Here is a 20,056-nt window from a genome sequence, read left to right on the forward strand (position 1 = left end):
TACCACTAGCAAGGGAAACAATGACAACACTACTTGAACAAGAACATGACCCCGTGAAACCATCTCCAAGGACAACATGCTCAAACTAGTGGACCTATGCCTGACCACCCACTTCACCTTCAACGGCCAAACATATGAGCAAATCAACGGGACACCCATGGGATCACCTATGTCCGGGCTCATGGCAGAAGCAGTGATGCAAAGACTAGAAAGGACTGCCCTTCTGCAAATCCAATCTAAACTATGGATATGCTACGTAGACCACACCTTTGTCATCATTAAATGGACCAAATTAGAGAGACACACAAACTCATTAACACCACCCTCTCTGGAATAAAATTCACCAAAGAGAAGAAGAACAAATAACTCCCATTCCTGTGGGTCATGGTATTGCGCAAGACAAATGGGGAACTGCAAACGAAAGTACACCGAAAAGCCACACAGAGAGACCAGGTATTGAAGTTCAACAGTAACCATTCCAGCAGACACAAATTAAGCTGCATGCGAACACTATTTAAAAGGGCAACAAACGCAATGCAGCAACATGGAACTACACCAAGAGGAGAAAGAGCACCTCTTCCAAGTGTTCAAGGATAATGGATATCCAAGGAACTGGGTCAGGAGATGCCTACAGGAACTGCATCAGAAATGTCCTACACAACCCGACACACTCACCACACTAACCTACATCAGAACTCACCACAAGACTCTTACGACCACTGGGCATCAGATTGGCACACAAACCCACATCAACAATACGACAAATACTTACTTGAACTAAAGACCCACCCCCTGCCATGAACAGGACCAACGTCATCTACAAGATCCCCTGCAGAGACTGTGAGGAACACTACATCAGACAAACAGGAAGGAAACTAACAACAAAAGTACATGAACACCAACTGGCTACAAAAAGACATGACCAATACTCATTCATCTCAATCCACATGGACAAGGAGAATCTCAACTTAGACTGGGACAAGACCAAGATCCTGGGACCGGCTTGGCTAAGACAAGCATGAGAATTCCTCAACGTATGGCATTCCATGAAGCACACTATTAATAAACACATTGAACTCGGCCCCATATACATTCCACTACAGAGGAAACCTGAAAGTGAGGCAATCCATTGCAACGGACCCCAGAATTTAAAAGCCAGACGGGAAAACACATCGATGCTTCAGAGGATGCACTGAGAATGTAACCAAGCATGGTAACGAAACATCTGTGGAAGAACAAACCAGCTCGGCGAGCCAACCAACTTCAACACCCACAACCTGAGCTACAAATCTACTCCAAAACCTTAGAAACCAGGCCCTACCTTGAAAGGACCCCTTGATCAGGACTCATTTCCCTACCGAGTTTGCGAAACACATTTAACACTTCAACTAAATTAATTCTCAAAATCCAGCAAACACAAGCCAAGTTTATACAACCTGAAACAAAGGCAAAGTACTGCGGATGCTGGCAACCTAAAACAAAAGCAGAAACTGGTGAAGAATCTCAGCAAGACTGGTAGCGTCTGCAAATAGAGAAACAGAACGAATATCAATTCAAACACAACCATTCTTCAGAACTGCTAGTCTAGGTTCTTCACAATCTAACCTTTTGAACTGAAATTCAAATCTGTATGACACCCCACCTCCACCAAGATATGTCTATCTTCTGGGTACAGTTAGCTGAAATGCAGTTACACCAGGAACGGTCTGCCTAATGCTCTTTGCTACTGATAGTTTGACTTGCACCCCAAAGCACTTTACCATCCTTAAGATTGGTAGAGCTATTGCAACACTGAGGGGCCACTAGGCCTATCATGTCTGCCTGTTTCTCCAAATGATCACTTCACTTTATGCCATTTCCCTCCTTCAACACCACCCCCCCACCCCCCAAATAAAGGCCAACATTCTATTTTAAGCACTTTTTTGGAGTTTACCATTGGATTTCAGTACTTTGGTCAGGCAACATGCCCAAATTCCTTTCCTTCTCCACAGCTTCCAGTTTCTTACCTTAAGAAAAAAGTTCCAATTATTCTCTATCACAACCCATACTGACCTCCTCCATTTGCCACAGTTCTGTGCATTTAATCCATCCTTGACTTTACATAAAATTATCTCCAGCTATGCCACCTTCCCTCTACCATATGGTCAGAAGTGGGGCTGATGTTCAGAACCATTTTGACTTCTCAGATACAAAAGCAGCCCATGTCCAAATGCAGCAAGATTGAGACAATGTCATAGCTTGGGTTAAAAAGTGCAAAGCAACATTGTTGCCATACAAGAACCATGCAATGACCATCTCCAATAAGAGAAGCTAATCAGCACCCCGCCATATTTAATGGCATTACTATCACCGAATCACACCACAAAAATACAGTGGCTACAATAACAGATCAGAACTGAGGAGCCCAGCAGCGAGTAACTCACCTACTGACTTCCCAAAGCCTGTCCACCACTGACAAGGCACAAGTCAGGAGTGTGATGGGATACTCCTCACTTGCCTTGGATGGGTGCAGCTCTTAAAAAATAAAAAACTGTTTGTTTTGAAGCTTGACCCCATCCAGGGCAAAGCAGCTGCCTAACTGGCACCACATCCACGAGCATCCAGTCCCAGTAACAGCAGTGTGTACCACCTACAAGATGCACTACAGAGATTGACCAAGGGTCCCTAGACAGAACCTTCCAAAGTCATGACTACCACCACCTAGATGGACAAGGGCAGCAGATACATGGGAAACAGCACCCCCTGCAAGTACCCCCCCCATGCCACTCTCCCTCCTGCCTTGGAAATATATTGCCATTGAGTCAAAAGCCTGACATTTCCTCCCTAACAGCATTGTGGATCTACCTACTGCACAGGGACTGCTGCTGTTCAGAAGACAGCAAACCACCACCTTCTCAAGAGCAACTAGGGATGAGCAATAAATGCTGGCTCATTCAGCAACATCCACATCCCATGTGTGAAGATTTTAAAAAAAACACTAGTGTCATCAGCTAACTTGAATAAATAACTCTCTATTCTTGCATCCAAACCATTGATGTTGGGGAGGCCACATTTCAGAACATTAGAATTACAAACTTGCATCATCCACTAGACATTCCCTTTGTCCCCATTACGGGAATGTACTCTTTTCAGAAGGGATCTCGGGAGGACTACAATAAAACAATAAAATTGCTGTTGCATTTTCAGTTCACAGCCAAGCCCAATAAATGATTTTCATCAACACGTAACGCAGATTGTAGAAAGTTATAACTGTATAGGCTTTCTCTATCTAACGGATGTGTCGTCAATACCTAAGAGTCACGGCAATAAATACACAAGTATCACCTCCAGCCCAGACTAAAACAAAACCACAAAAGGGCCACATCCGTGTTGTTAAAGAGCTGAAAATGTCTATCTCCTAAACCAATGAGATTTAACAATTGAGAAGAACTCAGAAGAATGATGGAAAAGGAAAGTAGGTACATTGCAGTCAAGTCCTTCTTGTTTTTTGAGGGGGTTGAGTGTCTTTGGAAATCCTTTCCATAGAGCGCTGTGTGGATAACGTCCTTGCATATGTCAATGGCTGCTAGGGAAATTAAGGGTTACAGGGAAAGGGTAAGAAATGTCGGATCAACCATGATACTCATGAATGACAGCAAGCCAAACAGCCTGTTCATGTTCCTACTCCTTAGGGCCTTATGGGAGAGAAGCACAGAAGGAATATGGCTATAAAAATTTCACATTGCTTTCTTACTCTTCCATCAGATGTGGGCAGTACTGACAAGCCAGTATTTGTTGCCAATCCCTAATTGACTTTGAAGTGAATGATTTGCTAGGTCGTTTCAAAGGGCAGTTAGGAGTCAGTCAGTCAGTCAGGAAGCATGAAAAAGCAGGGCAATAATTAAACAGATATAACTCCAGCATTCCAACGTGCAGCATTATCAAAGTATTCTAGCGCATGCGTTAACAAAATTTTTTTTAAGAAGAATGTAAATGTATTGAAAGCTATTTAGAGAAGGTTTACCACACTAATACCTGGAACGGACAGGTTGTCTCATAAGGAAATGCTAAACAGGCTCAGCTAGTAGCTACTACTGTTCAGAAGAGAAAGCAGTAACTTGACAGATCAGATCTAAATTCTGCAGTTCTTCACCATGCACAGCTCAATGTGGGTGGACAATTAAACAAGTCATTGGAGGAAGGTGGTCCAAAAATATTCCTATCCTCAAAAATGGGAAAGCCACCAAAAAATAAAACTGAAGCACATGTGACAATACTTAGCCAGAAGTGGTCAGTGGATGATGCATCCTGGTCCTCTCTGGAGATTCCAGCATCATAGATACCAATCTTCAGTCAATTAAATTCACTCTGCATGATAAAAAAAATAGCAGGAGGCACTGAACGCTTCAAAGGATATGGGCCCTGACAATATTCCTGCAACTGGACTGAAGACATGCTCCACAACATGTTGTGCGCTGTTTTGGAATTGGGGTCACCCTCTCAGAGCAAAGGCACGCATTTTTTTTTCTTCTATTCACGGGTTGTAAAACTTTGGAAATATCTGCCTCAAACTGTAAAATGCAGAAATAGATTTGGGTCATTGAAGATCATTGCAGACTCAAAAAGATCATAATTGATCTGATAATCTTCGATTCCACTTTTCTGCCTTATCCTTGCCGATTTTTAAAAAATCTCAGCCTTAATGACCCAGCCCTTACAGACATAGCCCTCTAGTGAAGAATTTCACAGAAACAAATCATTCTTATCACTGTCTTAAGTGGGCAACCTTTACTCCAAGATTATGTCTTCTGATCCTGAACTCTTCCACAGATACTCTAATGAAGGTGCAGTTATTGAATTTTTTTTTTAAAAAAATAGACTGACTGCCTCGTCTGACAATCTTTGGGGCTGGGTGCGAATTTGGAACTTGAAACACAAACAGATCAAACATGCTACATTCTGCTCCTAATTCACATGTTCCTAACCACATTGCTGTGGAGTGACATGTGATAAAGTCAAGCTTCCTTCTCAAAATGGCATGTGAACCAGATCAATTTTTACAACAAATGATGATATTTTTAAGGTCATGATCACAGAGGCTCGCCTTCAATTCCAGATTAACTAACTGAACAAATTCCACCAGCTGCAGGGTTTGAATCCAAGCCCAGAGCATTAGCCTGGGCCTCAGGATTTCTTGCACAGTGACTCAAAATCACGCAATGCCACTATCTTGCTTTCTAAATGACTGGTGTCCTACTGCTGCAATGAAAGTAAAACAATGTAAATGATTCTCTTTTGGAGGTCAGAGAGATTTCTCAGTTTGCATCAACAGTCAGCATGGATTTGCTGCATAAATAACAAAGTGTGAGGCTGGATGAACACAGCAGGCCAAGCAGCATCTCAGGTGCACAAAAGCTGATTGTTCGGGCCTAGACCCTTGAAGAAGGGTCTAGGCCCGAAACGTCAGCTTTTGAGCTCCTGAGATGCTGCTTGGCCTGCTGTGTTCATCCAGCTTCACACTGTTATCTCGGATTCTCCAGCACCTGCAGTTCCCATTATCTCTGGATTTGCTGCATACTTGTCACCAGCCCAACTTTCTGTGCTGACTTTAATGAATAACAGACACACGTGTATAGCAAGTTCAAAGCTTGAAAGTGTGAGGTCATGCGCTTTGGTAAGAAGAATAAAAGCATGGACTATTTTCTAAATGATGAGAAAATTCAGAAGCCTGAAGTGCAAAGAGACTTGGGCGTTCTCGTCCAGGATTCCCGCAAGGGAAACTTGCGGGTTGAGTCAGTAGTCAGGAAGGCAAATGCAATGTTAGCGTTTATTTTGAGGGGACTTAAATATAAAAGCAAGGATGCACTACTGAGGCTTTGTAAGATGCTGGTCAGGCCACATTTGGTGTATTATTTACAGTTTTGGGTCCCATATCTCAGGAAGGATGTACTGGCCGTGCAGCGGGTTCAGAGGAAGTTCACAAGAATGATCCCAGGAATGGAAAGCTTAATACGAGGAACGTTTGAGGACTCTGGGACTATACTCATTGGAATTTAGACGAAAGAGGAGGGGGGTATCTAATTGGAACTTTCAGAATACTGAATGACATGGTCAAAGTGGATATTAAGAAGATGCTTCCATTGGTAGGAGAGCGGAGATAAGGAGAAACTTCTTCAGCCAGAGAGTGGTGAATCTATGGAATTCACTGCCACAGAAGGCTGCGGAGGCCAGGTCATTGAGTATATTTAAAGACTGAGATAGATAGGTTATCCACCATGATCAAATGGCATTGCAGACTCTGGGCTGAATCGCCTAATGTGTGCTCCTATGTCTTATGGTCTTAAAATACAGCAAGCAAACAACAAGATGTTGTTTGTGAATCAAAGGGCAAGTGGCACAAATCAGGGTCAGCAAAATCTGTCTGAAATTGCTAACTGTTTTCCACACTAATACTGGCATAAATTATGATTGGCACACTATTAATTTTCCAACATGATTTTGTCATTTAAATAAACATCTCCTAAAACCCATAGAGGAAGGTCACCAGCTGCAGAAATACATTGGTATCTGAATCAGAAGTTAATTCCTTTCTTCACACCACTTCCACTTTCAACACTGAACCCTCTTCAAGACCATATAGTCATTTGCTTTTATTTGTATTACTCAGCTCTAATAAATAGAAATGTGTGTCAAAGTCAAATTTCATAACTCCTCAGATTCCGAAGTATAACTCAATATCTCAATCACATACGAAACAGGCAATTACCATCTCCAACGAGAGAACCTAACCATTTGCCCCTTGATTTTCAATGACGTTACCATTGGCAACATCCTGGAAGTTACCAGTGCCCAGAAACTGAACTGGACTAGCCATATAAATACAGTGGCTATAAAAGCAGGTCAGTAGCTAGGAATCCTGCAACAAGTAACTCACCTCCTGAATCCCCAAACCTATCTCACCATCTACAAGGCACAAGTCAGGAGTAAGAAATATTCCCCACTTACCTGATGCAGTTCTAACAATGAAAAGACTTGACACCATCCAGGACCACTACTAGCAGCCCATTGTGGAGATGAGGGCAATGCTTTTCACATAGTGTGCTTGGACTTCAACAAGGCTTTCGATAATGTCCCAGCATTGGAAACAAATAGCAAAGGTAAGAGTTCATGGTATCCAAGAAAATTTGCAAATTGGATCCACAATTGTGGCAGTAAGCAAGTTATTACTGAGGGGCATTTTACGAAATGGAGGTCTGCGTCCACTGGGTTTCTACAGGGTTCAGTGTTGGGATCTTTCTGTTTGTAGTTTATATAAATGACTTCGACTTGAATGTAGAAAAGTGATTAGCAAGTTTGCAGACAATACAATACGATGGTAAATAGTGAGGAGGATAGCCTTAGATTACAAGAGGGGAGAGATGGACTGATCAATGGCAAATGGAAGTCAAACCGGATAAATATGCGATGATGAACTTGGGCAGGATGAATAAGGCAAGGGAACACAGAACATTACAGTGCAGTACAGGCCCTTTGGCCCTCAATGTTGCGCCGACTTGTGAAACCAATCTGAAGCCCATCTAACCTGCACTATTCCATTATCATCCATATGTTTATCCGATGACCATTTAAATGCCCTTAAACTTGGCGAGTCTACTACTGTTGCAGGCAGGGCATTCCACACCCTTACTACTCTTGTTAAGTGCTACTTTTGGACAAGCATATGGATGTACATGGAATAGTGTAGGTTAGATGAGCTTCAGATCGGTATGACAGGTCGGCACAACATCGAGGGCCGAAGGGCCTGTGCTGTGCTGTAATGTTCTATGTTCTGAGTAAAGAAAGAACCACCGAGGATCAGAGGTACCTTGATGTGCATGTCTGCAGGTACATTAGCATACCAGGGCAGGTGAATAGAATGGTTAAGGCAGCAGAGGGGATGGGATTCTTGCCTTAATTGGTCAAGGCATAGAGTTTAAGAGCAGGGAGGTTGTGCTGGAACTGTACAAAAGAGTGGTTCGGCCACAGCAAGTGTATTGTGTGCAGTTCTGAAATCTACATTATAGGAGAGATGTAATTGCACTGGAGAGGGTGCAGAAGAGATTTATCGGGATGTTGCCTGGGCTGGTGAGTTTTGGTTTTGAAGAGGAGATTGGACAGACTGGGGTTGTTTCCCTTGGAGCAGAGACGATTGAGAGCAGGCATGTGTAAATGATCAAGGACATGGTTAGGATAGATAGGAAGAAACATTTCCCCAAGATGGAGAGATCAACGGCCAAAGGGCTGAGATTTAAAGTATAGGGCAGGAGGTGTAGAGGGGGTGTGAGGAAAACCTTTTTCACTCAGAGGGTGGTGGGAATCTGGAGTTCACCACCCGTAATGGTGGAAGAGGCAGAAACCTACAATCATACTGAAATAGTATTTAGATGTGCACTTGCAATATGAAGGCATACAAGGCTATGGGCCAAGTATTAGAAATGAGAGAAGAATTGTCTGGTAGTTATTTTTGACCAGCACGGATGCAATGGGCCAAAGGGCCTGTTTTGGTGTAGCAAATCTCTATGATTCTATGAATTGTTTGACACCAGTCCCATTACCTTTATCTTTTCTCCATTCACCTGAGATACAGTTGCAATACAGTGTGAAAAATATACATGCATGGCAGTAATTAATCAAGGCTTATTCAAAATCTTTTAACGATGACCACTTCCATCTGGAAGGGCATGGGGTACTACTACTTGCAAGTTCCCCTCCAAGCCACCCACCATTGTCACGTTGCTGTTTGTGGGAGTTTGCCAAGTTCATATTCATTGCTGCATTTCTTAAAATTCTTCACTGGCTATAAAGAACTTTAAAGGTGATTGTGAAAAATGCTAGACAAACAAATGCTTTCTTTTTACAAGTGGTTTCATTAGTCAGAAAATAATAGAAACATGCAGGTTTACAGCACAGAAAAAGTACCTGATGAAATTGTTCTTGATTTTACTGGAAAACTGATCATGCTGAAACAGTGACACCATGTGTCCCTGATTGCTGAGTGATCACTCAGCAAAGACAAGGTTGTGTTCTGAATGTTCTCTCACCATTTTGTAAGAATACTGCACAGTTACATAAGTACAGCACTTAAAATAGGCTGCGTTTATACTCTGCACCAGCTTCCTTCCACAACTCCACCATCTTATTAGAATGCAAAAATATACAAGGGGCAGCTGTAAGCACCTCCCAAATGAACCTTCCCCGCATTTCAATACAGTCATTGTCAATCTTGACCTACATTTTCCCAAACATGTCCCATATCCTTTGATTCCATGAGAGACTAAAAGTCTACCTTAGTCATAAATGTATTCAACAAGTGCCAGGCAACCATATCCAAAAAAAAGAGAGAATGTACCAATCATCATGTGACATTCAATGGCATTACCATAGTTGAATCCACCACTTTCAACAGATTTGGGGTTACCATTGACTAGAAACTCAACTGGACTAGCCATATAAATGCAGTGGCTACAACAGTAGGTCAGTAGGTCAGAGGACAGGAATCTTACAATAAGTAACTCACCTCCTGACTCCCCAAAGCCTGTCCACCATCAACAAGGCATATGTCTGGAGTGTGATGGAGTATTCCCCACTTGCCTGGATGGGTACACCTCCAACGATGTCCAAGATGCTCAACACTATCCAGGACAAAGCAGCCTGCTCAATTGGCACCACATGCACAAACATTCACTCCCTCCACCACTGACAGAGTGTGTACCATTACCAGATACACTGCAAAATTTTGCTAAAGACCCTTAGTCAGTACCTTCCAAACCCACAACCATTTCCATCGAGAAGGACAAGAACAGCAGGTACATGGGAAGAGTACCTGCAAGACTTTTGATCAAGTCCCACACAAGAAACTGTTAGTTGAGATGCAAGCCCATGGAATTGAAGACAAATTACAGACACGGACAGGAAGTTGGTCGAGTGGTGGAAACTGAGAGTCGGAATAATGAGTAAGTAAACAAATTGGTAAGACATGACTGGTGGTAGCCTGCAGGGATCAGTGCTGGGGCCTCAATTATTCATAATATTCAATGACAACTTGGATAATGGCATAAAAGTCAAATATATAAAATTTACTGATGACACAAAATTAGGCAACAGTTGTAGATAGTGTTGATGGCAGCATACAATTACAACAGGATATTGACAGATTAGGAAAATGGACAAAGCTGTGGCGGGTGGATTTTAACATAAGCGATTGTGAGGTTATCCATTCCAGACTAGTAAAGTTAAATAAAGAGGAAGTCCAATGAGATCTGGAGGTTCAGTTACACAGCTCATTAAAACGCAGTGAACAGTTGCAGAAAATAGTCAAGAAGCTAATGTAATGCTGCCTTTCACAACTAAAGAGCTGGAGTACAAGACGCTGATGTAATGAGACAAAAAAAACTGAGAAAATAAACTGTTTCTATTGGCTGGGGATCCTAGAACCAGGAGGCATAGTTTAAAAATTACAGCCAGATGATTTAAGAGAGACATTAGGAAATATTTCTAAATACTCTTTGGAAAACTATTCCACAAACAGCAGTTGACGTTAGAATAGTTGTTAAGTTTAAGGCAGATACATTTTTGACAAACAAAGGTATTAAGTGATATGGGCCAAACACAGGCATATAGAATTAGCCACTATCTCACTGAATGGAAGAACAGATTCGGGGGTCTGAATGGTCTACTCCTGTTCTTATGCTTTATGCATTTTTGAGGACGATTCAACCACCCACTGGCAACTACCTAGGTCCCAATTCTGCAATTTCCTTCTCAAATTTCCACACTTCCCTTTCCTCCCTGCTGCTACTGAAAACCTTTGCCTTTGACCAAGTTTTTGAACACATGTTCTAACATCTCATGATGTGGACTGGTGTCAACTCTTAAAGTCCAGGACAGATGCTATATTATAAGCTGTGATAAGCCCATTTTTTAAAAAGTGGATTACTGTGTTTTTTTTTACTACAGTAAATTTACTTTTGTGGTTTAACAGCTGGCAAAGTTGCAGACAGTGTTTAAATTCCACCGGCCTTAGAATAAACAGCCATGCAAAACTGGTTGTGATATGCAGAGATAGTCAGAGATAACACAGCGTGGAGCTGGAGGGACACAGCAGGCCAGGTAGCATCAGATAAGCAAGAAAGCTGATGTTTCGGGTTGCCGCCCTTCTTCAGGCCCAACCCGAAACATCAGCTTTCCTGCTCCTCTGATGATGCCTGGCCTGCTGTGTCCATCTAGCTCCACACTGTTATTTGTGATATGCATGTTTTGTTCACAGCAAGGGATCATTTCAACTTCAACTAAGAGATCATTTCGATAAATTAATAAAAAATGGTAAACATTTTTCTGTCTAGACAAGACATTTCCTATTTTTTAAAAAATAAGTCAGAAAGTGGAAATGAAGGTTCCTAAGGAAGGTACCAAAACCATAATTATCTACAGCCCTGCCACAGGGCACCACCACAATCAGGAACCAGTCAGTTTCTCTGCTCCTCTCTATGGACATGTAGGTGCTGCTGGCGAGGATAAAACAATACTGCTTGAAAAGAACATTAAACTATTCACGGCTACTTTAGGAAACTTCCAACTTGTTCAAAAACTTCAGTTTCATTTGAAATCAAATCGCTGTTCCTATTTCGTTCAAATGACAACCGCAGAATCCATTGTCAGTCTGTAGTTCCAGCTGTTCTTTTGAGACCTATCTCCTCATCATCTTTCGTCTTCTCCTGTTTAATTTTTCCTACCTTCCAGCACATAACAGGTCTTCCCTTTGTTCCTTACTAAACTTGGCCTTTTAATCTGTTACATCTCAACTTTCCCAGCTCAAAAAGAAGCCCATCCATCCTGGGTGTTAACGGTTTCTATCTCCACGTTTGCCTCAGCATTTTTTCATATTTCAATCGATTTGGCAGAGATGGTTGTACATAAAATTATTTAAAAGGAAAGAGACTGACTCACTCAAAATAATTTAATTTCTTAAGTTTTGGTTTCCAGCTGGAATAAAGATTGAAAAATGCATTATCACCTACGTTTATTTTTTTCATGGGATGTGGGCATTGCTGGCAAGACCAGCATTTGGCTAGGCCAACATTTGTGGTCAATCCCCAACTGCCCAGAGGCTTTTAAAGAATCAACTACATTGCTGTGACTCTGGAAACATAGGGAGACCAGACGAGGCAAGGATGGCAAATTTCGTTCCCCAAGCAAGATGATTTTTTTTTACGAAAATTGACAATACTTACATGGTTCCCATTAGGCTAGCTGTGACGGCCACCATCAGTAGATCTCAATTACAGATCTCCTATTAGTTTAAATTTATATTTCACCACTTTTGTAGTCAGGTCCTCATTAGACTGGGCCTCCGCATAACTAGCCTAGTGACATTATCACGACATCACTGTCCCCCTCAGCCGATGCAGCTGGTGGGTCAGAATCAGTGAAGTAAAACCATTCTGACGATTTAGGCTGAACGCAGAAATAAAAAGAAACCCATTAAACACGAACACATGTAAAGTTAAGTTTGAGGTGTACTACCCCCAGTGAACCATATGTATTTTCACCACACGTCAGTTTATCAACATTCATCTGCAAATCTAGGAGCTGCCTTAAGGATTGTTTCAATTAATGCCATTTCAAAACGTCCTTCCAATTTCTACTCAATGTCTCCAGTATACAGTTTGAATAGCCTACCTTGTATTTTTACATCATGCCTTACCTGAAAGAGATGCAGATCTTGTCATCAGGCCCTTTAACCACCACACCAGTAGCACCCCCAGATCGAACAGCAAACACCTATGGACAGCAAACAGAAAAATTTAACTTTTTTTAAGAAAAAGAGACCTAATCCAATAAATTCCCTACTATCAAAAAACTAAATTAAAATTGTGCTGAAATGGAAATGGGACAGACATACTAATATTGTGACAAGTACAGGTCAGAGGCTTGGAATATAACTGCTGTTCCTTCAGTGCTGCTAGATCAAAATCTTGGAACTCTATCCCTAACAACAAATAAAAACAAAATGGACAGAAGTTGTTTGAAAAGGCAGCATATGAACACCTCCTCAAGGAGGACAAAGGTTGACAATAAATGCTGGCTCAGTGACACCCACATGCCAAGAATGAATTAGAAAAAAAAAAAATCAGTAGTAAGTCACTTCCAGTCTCCCTAATGTCGAACCATTGGCTATAGGTGCAAATCAGCAGAGCAATGTAATACTGCATACCTGCCTGGATGAGTACAGCTCCAACATCAAGATGTTTGGCATTATCCAGGACAAAGCAGTTCATTTAAATGGCATCGGAGATAATGGGAACTGCAGATGCTGGAGATTCCAAGATAATAAAATGTGAGGCTGGATGAACACAGCAGGCCAAGCAGCATCTCAGGAGCACAAAAGCTGACGTTTCGGGCCTAGACCCTTCATCAGAGAGGGGGATGGGGGGAGGGAACTGGAATAAATAGGGAGAGAGGGGGAGGCGGACCGAAGATGGAGAGCAAAGAAGATAGGTGGAGAGGGTGTAGGTGGGGAGGTAGGGAGGGGATAGGTCAGTCCAGGGAAGACGGACAGGTCAAGGAGGTGGGATGAGGTTAGTAGGTAGCTGGGGGTGCGGCTGGGGGTGGGAGGAAGGGATGGGTGAGAGGAAGAACCGGTTAGGGAGGCAGAGACAGGTTGGACTGGTTTTGGGATGCAGTGGGTGGGGGGGAAGAGCTGGGCTGGTTGTGTGGTGCAGTGGGGGGAGGGGATGAACTGGGCTGGTTTAGGGATGCAGTGGGGGAAGGGGAGATTTTGAAACTGGTGAAGTCCACATTGATACCATATGGCTGCAGGGTTCCCAGGCGGAATATGAGTTGCTGTTCCTGCAACCTACGGGTGGCATCATTGTGGCAGTGCAGGAGGCCCATGATGGACATGTCATCTAGAGAATGGGAGGGGGAGTGGAAATGGTTTGCGACTGGGAGGTGCAGTTGTTTGTTGCGAACTGAGCGGAGGTGTTCTGCAAAGCGGTCCCCAAGCCTCCGCTTGGTTTCCCCAATGTAGAGAAAGCCGCACCGGGTACAGTGGATGCAGTATACCACATTGGCAGATGTGCAGGTGAACCTCTGCTTAATCTGGAATGTCATCTTGGGGCCTGGGATGGGGGTGAGGGAGGAGGTGTGGGGACAAGTGTAGCATTTCCAGCGGTTGCAGGGGAAGGTGCCGGGTGTGGTGGGGTTGGAGGGCAGTGTGGAGCGAACAAGGGAGTCACGGAGAGAGTGGTCTCTCCGGAAAGCAGACAGGGGAGGGGATGGAAAAATGTCTTGGGTGGTGGGGTCGGATTGTAAATGGCGGAAGTGTCGGAGGATAATGCGTTGTATCCGGAGGTTGGTAGGGTGCAACCGCACACACCACCCTACCAACCTCCGGATACAACGCATTATCCTCCGACACTTCCGCCATTTACAATCCGACCCCACCACCCAAGACATTTTTCCATCCCCTCCCCTGTCTGCTTTCCGGAGAGACCACTCTCTCCGTGACTCCCTTGTTCGCTCCACACTGCCCTCCAACCCCACCACACCCGGCACCTTCCCCTGCAACCGCAGGAAATGCTACACTTGTCCCCACACCTCCTCCCTCACCCCCATCCCAGGCCCCAAGATGACATTCCACATTAAGCAGAGGTTCACCTGCACATCTGCCAATGTGGTATACTGCATCCACTGTACCCGGTGCGGCTTTCTCTACATTGGGGAAACCAAGCGGAGGCTTGGGGACCGCTTTGCAGAACACCTCCGCTCAGTTCGCAACAAACAACTGCACCTCCCAGTCGCAAACCATTTCCACTCCCCCTCCCATTCTCTTGATGACATGTCCATCATGGGCCTCCTGCACTGCCACAATGATGCCACCCGTAGGTTGCAGGAACAGCAACTCATATTCCGCCTGGGAACCCTGCAGCCATATGGTATCAATGTGGACTTCACCAGTTTCAAAATCTCCCCTTCCCCCACTGCATCCCTAAACCAGCCCAGTTCATCCCCTCCCCCCACTGCACCACACAACCAGCCCAGCTCTTCCCCCCCACCCACTGCATCCCAAAACCAGTCCAACCTGTCTCTGCCTCCCTAACCGGTTCTTCCTCTCACCCATCCCTTCCTCCCACCCCCAGCCGCACCCCCAGCTACCTACTAACCTCATCCCACCTCCTTGACCTGTCCGTCTTCCCTGGACTGACCTATCCCCTCCCTACCTCCCCACCTACACCCTCTCCACCTATCTTCTTTGCTCTCCATCTTCGGTCCGCCTCCCCCTCTCTCCCTATTTATTCCAGTTCCCTCCCCCCATCCCCCTCTCTGATGAAGGGTCTAGGCCCGAAACGTCAGCTTTTGTGCTCCTGAGATGCTGCTTGGCCTGCTGTGTTCATCCAGCCTCACATTTTATTATCATTTAAATGGCATCCAGTTAACAACTTCCACATTTACTCCCTTTACTATTGATACACTGCAGTAACTCATCCGGGGGCCTGTGACAGCACCTTACAAATCCCACAACACGGCCACCGAGAACCGATTGGAAACACCAGCACCTGTAAATTCCAATCCAAATCACATGCCATCCTGACATGGAAATACAGGAGCATTCCTTCAGCGTCACCAATTCGAAATCCTGGAACTCATTCCCTAAAACCAGCACAGGCGTTCCTACACTCCAACAACTGTAACAGTAAAGAAGTTCAGGGACATCTTGTCAATGGGCAATATGGGCTGAGAAGTAAATTCTGGTTCAACCAACAATGCCCACATGCTATGAATGAATTAAAAAAAAACATATTTCTACATAATCACCAAGTTTGGAGCTTATTAGAAGTTTATCAGTTCTATCAGCCAGCCTCTGCTGCATTTGTAGAAAGCTAACTATGCCAAACATATAAGGCTAAAACTGAATTTTATTGCTGAATAAAAAAGATGTCTTGTCAAAGCTTTTCATCTTGCATCCTGATATAAGCTGACACCTAAATTAGTACGAACCTTGATTTTGTATTCTCGCAAAATCTCTCATTAGGGCTTTATGTATTGCACTCATGAAAAGTCTTCTATCACCAAAAGTCAAGCTCTGTACTGTAAAACAAAGTTTACTTATGCTGTGCCAAGAAAAAGTTGCATTTACATAGCACCTTTCACAAGCTCACAATGTCCCAAATGATTCACAGTCAATTAGAAACTTTAAAGGCACAGGCACTGTTGTTACTGAAAACTGGCAGTCAATTTCCATAGAACAATGCGAGAATTACTAGAGAATCCCATTTCTGGTGAAATAAAAACCGCACCCAGCTCTTCACCACAATCCTTCTCTCATTTCACAACTTCTGTTTATAAACTTCCCATAGATGGAGTCAACTGTTCCAAGACACTCCACAGAAAATCTTTGATACTGAGCTCAAGAAGAGATAGGCAAAGTTTGGTCGAAAGAGGCTGTTTTAAAAGAAATGTCTTATAAAGAGGAGAGGAGAGGATGGCAGAGAGATGGAGATGATTAGGCAGAAAATTCTACAGCTCAAGACCTTGGCATCTCAAAGCATAGTTTCCAATGACACTGGATTAAAAAATCAAGAGGAGCAACTGGAGAATTGGAGGAATGTGAGATTGAAGATTACAGAGATGGAAGACAGTTATATTAGACCAAGGAGGAATTTGGAGACAAGGGCAAGACCATAAGTAGGTCATTCAGGCCAACAAGTCTGCTCTGCCATTCAATGAGATTCTGGCTGACCTGATAATCCTCAACTCCATTGTCCTGATTTTATCCCATAAACCTCAATTCCCTTACTAATTAAAACATCAGCTTCAACAGCCCTCTGCTATAAAGAATTCCACAGATTCAAACGCCCTCAGGAGAAGAAACTCCTCCTCATCGGTCTTAAACAGGCAAACCCTTATTCTGAGACTATGTCCTGAGGTTAAATGTCTGCCAACAACGCTCAACTGTTTTTGCTGCTAAACTCTTTTCCCAGTCTACACCAGCCAGTTCTGCCCTCATTCTTTTGTAATTACCATTATTTTATGCTTAGCACAGTCAATTCTAACCCAAGTTTCAAATTTTAAATGTAAGGCTGGTCACGAGGGTACTGAAACAATCAAATCTAGATTCACTCTTTCAAATTCATTACTTCTCTGCATTACTTATGCCTCCTTTTCTATCAATTCAATTTTATTTCTACTATTTTATTTTTTAAAAGTAATAGTTTTTGCACATTTGTTTTGTCTTCCTTTTGTGCCTTGGAGTAGCAGGAACAGTGATCAGTCCAATGGTCAATTCAGAGACAACAATATGGTCATAATATGTGGCTAAGTGGGTCAAAGCGGGACACCTCACCTAATGCACAAACTGCACAACTGACTCTCCCATCAGCTGGGAAACAGGTCAGTTGTCATCCTCCACAGGGGAAAGACTTGCAGGTCATGTCAGTGAAACACAAACAGCTGATGCACCACTACCAGCAAGAACCCCTCCAAACCACTTACCATTCTGACTTGGAAATACATTACTGCTCCTTCAGCATCACTAGGTTAAAATCCTGGAATCTCCCCCCTAACAGTGTTGAGTAGCCCTACATAATATGGACTTTAGCAGTTCAAGAAGGTAGCTCATCACCACCTTCACAAGGGCAATCGGGGAAGGACAGCAAATGTTGACCCAGCCAGTGAAGCCCATAGCCGGAGAATAAACACTGAATTGGAGATGTTCAAAATCATGAGGGGACTGGACAGGACAGAGAGATTATTTTTTAAAATTCATTCATGGAATGCGAATTTAGATTTTCATCTGAAAAGGTAGATAGTCATATGAACACGCAAATTAGAAGAAGGAACAGGGTACTCTGTCCCTCTGATCCAATTGTAGGCTCAACTGTAAACACCACATAAGCCTCGTAACCTTTGAGCCTCTAATCGGTAAGAATCTATTTACCAATGCCGTAAGCGAATGACTCTCAATCCCTTGGAGGAAGATTTCCAAAGACTAACATCCCAGGCTAAACACTTCCTGTTCATCTGTCTTATGTTGCAAAAGTTGGGTGCAGTACTTGTGGATTGGAAGGCAGGAAGTTAGAATTTGGTGTTTGTAAAATAGTGGGTGGGGGAAAAAGAGAAGCAGTGTGTGGTCATTTTAAAAGGTGATATGCTTTTTCTATGCTCAGCGATTCCAAAAAGGATGTTTGGGGGCTGCAGCTTGTGGGTTTGCACTGAGATCCCTTGAGTTGAAACATTTGCATCACAAAAGCAGCAGTTTTGTTTTGTTATCAAGACAAGGGAATTAGGCACTTCAGAGGCTAAAAGCCAATTAAATCCGATGGTTTTGACAACACAAGACCAATCCTATCGTAAGAAAGAAATCAATATATCAAAAGATATAAAAGGCGAAGGCAATTTTTTAAAAAATCAGGAGAGTCAACAGCTCTCAAGAGAGAATCGCTAGCTCTCACAGTCTTCTCTAATGCTTAAGAGTAAGCACCATCTAAATCAAGCTTACCTACAGCACATCTAGTTAATGTTCCTGACAGAACTTTCCATGGAGAAAACACAAAACACAGGATCCCTACAGTGTGGAAACAGGCCCTTCACCCCAACAAATCCTCAAACCTCAGAGCATCCCACCCAGAAAGACGTAACATTCCGAAAGACATAACCTGCCTGTAATTGAGAAAGACTAAAGCCTACGTTTTCTTATTTTATTTTATATTGATGGGACTTCTATTTATTGGAACAGCATGCCATTGGAAAGTTGTATCAGTGATAAAGAGAACTGCAAATGCTGGAGAATCCAAGACAATAAAGTGTGAAGCTGGATGAACACAGCAGGCCAAGCAGCATCTCAGGAGCTCAAAAGCTGACATTTTGGGCCTAAACCCTTCATCAGATCTCTGAAGAAGGGTCTAGGCCCGAAACGTCAGCTTTTGTGCTCCTGAGATGCTGCTTGGCCTGCTGTGTTCATCCAGCTTCACACTTTTATCTCTGCCATTAGAAAGTTGTTTTATTCAGGAATAATTAATTAGATAGAAGGGGTTTATTCGGTTGTTAATAATTAAGTTAGTTTGTTCGCTATTAGATTTAGATGAATAAATTGTTACTTGTTGATTGTAAAGTGTCAGCGACTTGTTTTATTTAACCACTAGAAGTTGAGGCAAAGTAGGTTACACCAGTTTTCACATTCCTTTTAACAGATTAAAGGGTGAAGTGCTGTTCTTTGGGTGTTTCAATTTTTAGTTTAGTTATTTTTAGAATGCTATCAGGGCCCATCGTCTTTGTAGTATCCAAGGCCTCCAAGCATCTCTTGATTTCATACGGAGAGAATGGAATTGGCCAAAAACTGGCATCTTCCTGAGGCCACTATAGGATAGAGCATCCACCTGGCACTTCTGGCCGAAGATTGCTGTGAATATTTCAGCCTTATCTTGTGCTGGGCTCTTCCATCATTGAGGATAGGCAAATTGGTGGAGCCTCCTCAACTAAGTTCCTTAATTAACCACCACCATTGACATCATCCAAAATGTCAACAATAGGCTGCTGTCCTATTCTTCCAGCAAAATCAACAAGTTATTTTTTTTCCATGATATATTCCGTTTGCAAATTTTTTTACAGATCCAATTTAGCTATTTACATTCTTTTACAGACTTGAGTCTTCTGGATATATTCTCCTAACATTGTGCCTCATTTGGTCCCTTCATCTAAATCATTAACATAGATTGTAAATAATTGAGGCACCAATACTGAAATCTGGGGCCAACTACACATCAAAAACACCAAAAAACAAACGGCCCATTTATTTACATCCTTTGCTTTTAATCAGCCAACCAATCCATTCACTGTGTTACTCTAAAGACAATGGGCCCTTTCTTTGCACAGAAACCATGATATTGAACGATGTTAATTTCCTTCTGGTACATCCAGAGGTACCCCTATATTCCTGCTTAGTTCCTCAAAGAACTCGAATAATCAATCATGATTTCCCTTTCACAAAAACGTATTGACTCTGTCTGAGACAGCAAGAACGACAGATGCTAGAGTCAGA

The 20,056-nt window shown here is 42.9% G+C and overlaps 1 protein-coding gene across 4 annotated transcripts in view; it reads right to left on the reverse strand.

Annotated features, from left to right (window-relative positions):
* rmc1 (regulator of MON1-CCZ1) overlaps positions 1-20,056 on the reverse strand; it is a 134,851-nt gene that overhangs the window by 36,327 nt on the left and 78,468 nt on the right. For all 4 annotated transcript variants that reach the window (XM_048530000.1, XM_048529999.1, XM_048530002.1 and 1 more), the window contains exon 2: positions 12,722-12,798. In XM_048530000.1, the coding sequence (XP_048385957.1) occupies positions 12,722-12,798 (77 nt within the window). The remainder of the gene's footprint in view (positions 1-12,721; positions 12,799-20,056) is intronic.

The sequence above is a fragment of the Stegostoma tigrinum genome, chromosome 5 (genome assembly GCF_030684315.1).
Source record: "Stegostoma tigrinum isolate sSteTig4 chromosome 5, sSteTig4.hap1, whole genome shotgun sequence".
Lineage (NCBI taxonomy): Eukaryota > Metazoa > Chordata > Chondrichthyes > Orectolobiformes > Stegostomatidae > Stegostoma > Stegostoma tigrinum.